Raw genomic sequence first — 6,000 nt, 5'->3', positions numbered from 1 at the left:
GAGTGCTTGCTAGTAGATGCTTTGGAAGGATTGGTTTGTGGAGATGACTGAGAGGAAGAAGAAGATACAAAGTGATAGACGACATAAAGGGAAGAGGAAATTATGCAGACCTGAAAGGATGGCACTGGAGGACTACCATGTGAAAACCTGCCTTTAGGCAGAACACTGATGATGATGATTATGATGTTGGTAACAAATGAGCCGTTTCAGCATGTTTATTATAGAGTGCGTGGCTGTGATTCGTACATAGTCAGGTAGCGTAGCACAGCTATGTCGATACTTTCATTATGAAAGAATTGTATAAATACTGCAATTTGCACTACAGTACGCGTAGCTTGACGGAGACGATCGCGTATCGCCGTGCCGTCGGCCGGTCGGAACTAGGAGCTGACGGTGAAGACACTCCTGCCGCCGTTGAGGTCCCTGAGGATGCTGTCCAGAGGCCGGCCTTTGGTCTCAGGCAGCGCCGCCAGTCCGACGACGGTGCACGCGATGCTGACGGCCGCGAAGAACCAGAAGGAGCCGTACTCGCCCATGGCGTCGGACATGAAGGGGTAGAGCTTGCTCATGAGGGCGGCCAGCCCCCAGATGGTGCAGAAGCCGAGCACCGAGGCGAGGCCGCGCAGGCGCGGCGCCACCAGCTCCATCACCAGCACGTAGGGCAGCGGGCCCGGGCCCACGGCCATCACCATCACGAACAGCGACAGGCACAGCACCGGCAGCCAGCCCACGGACGACACGTCCGTGGCCGTCTCCGTGCGCAGGTAGAAGTATGCGCCCAGGGCTATCAGCGACGCCGAGGCGAACACGTTCGTCACGAAGAATATCGTGCGTCGGCCGACGTAGTCCATCAGCGGGGTGGACAGGGCGCCGCCGGCTACCTACGGGTACACACACACGTGCGACAATAGCCACCACTACTCTCGTTCATACTCAGTTGCGGTATGTTTTTCATGTACAAAGTGCTTCTTGCTTACAAGGGAACCTCCCCATCGCACCCCCCTCAGATTTAGTTATAAGTTGGCACAGTGGATAGGCCTTGAAAAACTGAACACGGATCAATCGAGAAAACAGGAAGAAGTTGTGTGGAACTGAAGAAAATAAGCGAAATAAACAAACTGAGTAGTCCATTTGCAAGATAGGCAACATCATGGAAAATACGAACTCGGGAGCGCCGTGGTCCCGTGGTTAGCGTGAGTAGCTGCGAAACGAGAGGTCCTTGGTTCAAGTCTTCCTTCGACTGAAAATTTTACTTTCTTTATTTTCGCAAAGTTATGATCTGTCCGTTCGTTCATTGACGTCTCTGTTCACTGTAATAAGTTTAGTGTCTGTGTTTTGCGACCGCACCGCAAAACCGTGCGATTAGTAGACGAAAGGACGTGCCTCTCCAATGGGAACCGAAAACATTTGATCGCAAGGTCATACGTCAACCGATTCCTCCACAGGAAAACACGTCTGATATATTCTATACGACACTGGTGACGGCATGTGCGTTGCATGACAGGAATATGTTGTCGACCCACCTAACTTGTACACTTAGCGAATGGGTAAAAAGATTCTTCTACCTTGCCCGATTTAGGTTTTCTTGTAGATGTGATAATCACTGCCAAAAATTGATGAAAACACAAGAGTTTGTCACATAAACTGAAAGTAAAAGATTAAACTTTTCACTCGAGGGAATACTTGAACCTACGAACTCTCGTTCCGTAGCTGCGCTCGCTAACCACGGGGCCACGGCGCTCCTTGACTCCCAGTCTCCTTGATGTTGCCTATCTTCGCATGGACTACTCAGTTTGTATATTTTTTCTAATTTTTTTCATAGTTCCACACAACTCCTTCCTGTTTTCTCGATTGATCTGTGTTCAGTTTTTCAAGGCCTATCCATTGTGCCAACTTATAACTAAATGTGAGGGGGGTGCGATGGGGAGGTTCCCTTGTTAGTAGCATGCCATATGTTGAGTGGTAAATTCGAGGGCGAATTTCTCCGAAGAGTGGAAGAGTGTTGAGTGGTACTTAAGATAGGTAAATAAATTAGTGAAATCAGTGTGAAGTACAAATTAGAAAATAAATGAAAAACTTAGTTTAGTTTAGAAGAATTACACACTGGCAAACCACGGACAAAGCAGCAGTGGCAATGGCCGGCGCTTGAAGTCAGCACGTTCAGGAGAGAAGCGGAAACTGTCGATTCAGCCGTCAGGGCATCGCCCGACCGGCTCACGTGTTTCTCAATTGTCACATGTGATCAACGGCCGTCACCTACATTCCAAGAGCCAATGACCAACGTTAAGAAGATTCTTCGAGAAGCTTTTCAGCGTGACAGAAGAAGCAATGACCGTGAAGTTGTTCACCTCCAGCGAACTGAAGTGAATAAACACGCGAGACGCAGTGGGCCCGACAAGAAGGGTAGTTTCAGTTCAGTTTCGGAGCTGAAGACCGTCATGCAGGAAGAGACTACATCGTACACAGAAGCACCAAATCCGCCGCTGTGATGGAATAGCAAGCCGCAGCTTCGCCGCCAGAAGACAAAAGTAAAAGGTATTTGATTTTTACGTTCCCGGGTGACTCGTGAGGACGGGAAGGAGACGGCCTCACATCAGCAGTCACCTGTGAGCTGGGATGAAGATCGGACAGCCGAGGACTGGCAAGCTGGAGTCCGTTGTTCGAGTCCGGGACACTGGCCTTCGCCCGTCGCGCCGCTCCGCTGGCCGACGCACAACACTGACACACGCGGCCGTTTAGAGAAGAGAAACACTGGGACGCCACATCCGAGGTATCACCATCCGATTAACGACTTCGTTCTCAATAATTAAACGGGTCACCACGATGCGCGTCTCCAGTCAGCTGGGCGAGACGGCGACACGAGATACACACCGCCAGGCGTAATCAGACGCCGCCGCTGCCGCAGCAGAAGGCTTCGCAAACGACACAGCCAGGACAATCCAGTAAGAAAAGCGTTGTACAAATATTCAATAAAATTTATCTTATGTAAAAATGCTGTTTCATTCTACCTCATACCCGAGCCAAGGAAGGACCCACCCTGCCCACATGTTGTTAAGAAAGAAAAAGTAATTTATTTTGTGTTTTTCATCCTGACATAAAGCTTTAGAATCAAATGCCCTTTGCAGTAATGCTCATCCTGACAACTGACTAGCATCAAAAGAGAAAACTCAGTTACATTTAGTGTCAGAAGTGTTACACATAGTTTAAATAACGCAAAATCTCCAAAATTGCCGAAGTTTTGCAGAAGCTCAAAATTTAGCACGAACTTAAAGGCGCGATGCTTTTAATCCACCAGAAAACCCAAAGACATTCTTGTATGTCCAACCTTTTGACTGGAGGTCCGGGGGACTAGAGCCGTTCACTACAGTAAGAAAATGAAACACCTACAACCGTCCTCTTGGTGTCATTTACTATGTAGGTACCAGTTTCGGCGCTTCAATGAACCATCTTCAGTCCTTAGTTGATGCTGAAGGGCTTATCACCTCCATATACAGGGTGAGAAGTCTTTAAACCGACAGCCGCGCGGGATTAGCCGAGCACTTAGCCGGCAGGGTAACTCAGCGTGTTCGGTCAGACGGTTAGTTACCCTCCGTAATAAAAAAAACTGAGTTAATGGATCAACGACCAACTGAAACGGGTGTCTTGCGACGTCCGCCCCGAGCAGATACAAAAAACGAAAACGAACAAAATGAGATTTTTTTTTATTTTTTTATTTTTTTTTTTTAAAGCGGTCTAAGGCGCTGCAGTCATGGACTGTGCGGCTGGTCCCGGCGGAGGTTCGAGTCCTCGCTCGGGCATGGGTGTGTGTGTTTGTACTTAGGATAATTTAGGTTAAGTAGTGTGTAAGCTTAGGAACTGATGACCTTAGCAGTTAAGTCCCATAAAATTTCACACACATTTAAACCGACAAACTCTGGGAGGTTACAGGGGACCTCAAAACAAATATTTTTCCCTAATGTCACTTTTTCCTATGAGGAATATTTAAACCGGCAGAGGAAGATTTCTCTGGCGGCAAATTAATTAAACCAACAAACACTTTTCCATTTTTTTATGACCAAGAGACAACACATTAACACAACCCAATTTCAATGACAGTAGATTTTCAAAAATGCCTCCATTGACACGTAAACAAAGGTTACACCGTCGGATCGTGTTCTGTCTACAAGGGCAAAAACCCCAGGAGTATCCTGAATTGGTCCTGCTGCTGCTACTATCCGGGCAACCAGATCGCATCTCTCACACACAAAAAAGTCCAGAGGGGACATATGTGGGGATCGAGAAGGCCATCGTACAGGACCACCTCTGCCAATCCACGTTTCTGGGAACCGTCGGACCAGGAATCGACGCACACGACGACTGAAATGTGCCGGCACCCCATCGTGTTGGAACAACATGCATTGTCTTGTAAGGAGCGGGACGTCTTCCAGCAATTCTGTCAATGCTCTGGCGAGAAAATTGTAATAGTGCCTGCAATTTAATGGCCTATTTAGCAGATACGGCCCAATAAAACAGTCCCCAACAACACCGCCCCACACATTAACGAAGAACCGCACTTGATGAGCGCTATTAACTGTGGCATGGTGGTTATCCTCACTCCAAACATGCGAATTGTGCATGTTGAAGATTCCAATACGCGCGAACGTTGCTTCATCGGTAAACAACACAGAGAATGGAAATGTATGATGCATTTCACGCTGTTCCAGGCACCACTGCGAAACAGTGCTCTGAGTGGATAATGAACTGGTTCCAGGTTGTGGACACACTGTAGGTGAAATGGACGTAACAATTGCTCTCGAAGGATTTTTCTTACATTCTTCTGATTCGTCCCCTTGTTACGTGCAATTGCACGAGTGCTGATTGAAGGATCCCGCTCCACATGCTGCAAGACAGCTTCCTCAAATTGCAGCGTTCTTACCGTGCGACGGCGTCCCTGTCAAGGTAATCTGCTAAATGACCCGGTCTCACGCAGACGTTGGTACACAGCAGCAAAGGTCGTATGATGCGGGATACGGCGATTTGGATATTGTTGTTGATAAACCCGCTGTGCAGCTCGTCCGTTGTGGTGCGCTACGTAGTACGCACCAACCATACCAGTGTACTCGCTCCATGTGTATCGCTCCATTAGTGAAAAGAGAAAATGCGCTACTATACTGGTGGACAGCAGTTGCCTACAACTGAAGTGCATATTACGGCCTCCACAGGTTTAAATAATCCTCATTGGGAAAAATGACATTAGTGAAAAATATTTATTCTGATGTCCCCTACAACCTCCCAGAGTCTGTCGGTTTAAATACTTTTCACCCTGTATACGATGCATCAGTGGCCAACATAACTGGTTTAAGCAGTTACAGATAGTCTGCATACAACGGTTATGTTGAAGAGGAATGGAAATCTCTAAAAAGGACATCACGGAAGTTGGAAAGAAAAACACAGGTACAAGGAAGGAAACTGCGAAGAAACCATGGGTAACAGAGGAAATACTTCAGTTGATCGACGAAAGGAGGAAGTAAAAAACGTGTTCAAGGCAATTCAGAAATAAAGAAATACAAGTCACTTAGGAATGAAATAAATGCGAAGTGCAGGGAAGCTAAGGCGAAATGGGTGTATGAGAAATATGAAGAAATTGGAAAAGAAATCTGTGTCGGAAGGACTGAGTCAGCGTATAGAAAAGTCGAAACAACTTTCGTTGAAATTAAAATAAAGTGTCGTAACATTAACAGCGCAATGGGAATTTCTTGGTTAAATGCATGGTAGGTAGCGGATAGATAGAAAATGTAAAAATGGTTCAAATGGCTCTGAGCACTATGGGATTCAACTTCTGAGGTCATTGGTCCCCTAGAACTTAGAACTAGTTAAACCTAACTAACCTAAGGACATCACATACATCCATGCCCGAGGTAGGATTCGAACCTGCGACCGTAGCGGTGTCGCGGTTCCAGACTGCAGCGCCTAGAACCGCACGGCCACTTCGGCTGGCAGAAAATGTACATTAAAGGCCTC

At 47.2% G+C, this 6,000-nt stretch overlaps 1 protein-coding gene across 1 annotated transcript in view; it reads right to left on the bottom strand.

Annotated features, from left to right (window-relative positions):
• Window positions 1-380: 380 nt before the first annotated feature.
• LOC124803412 (facilitated trehalose transporter Tret1-like) overlaps window positions 381-6,000 on the bottom strand; it is a 62,577-nt gene continuing 56,957 nt past the window's right edge. Inside the window, exon 5 of the mRNA XM_047264597.1 lies at window positions 381-881. Coding sequence (XP_047120553.1) covers window positions 381-881 — 501 coding nt within the window. The remainder of the gene's footprint in view (window positions 882-6,000) is intronic.

This window comes from Schistocerca piceifrons, chromosome 6 (genome assembly GCF_021461385.2).
Source record: "Schistocerca piceifrons isolate TAMUIC-IGC-003096 chromosome 6, iqSchPice1.1, whole genome shotgun sequence".
Taxonomy (NCBI): Eukaryota; Metazoa; Arthropoda; class Insecta; order Orthoptera; family Acrididae; genus Schistocerca; species Schistocerca piceifrons.
This window is presented reverse-complemented; position numbering and strand designations above follow the sequence as displayed.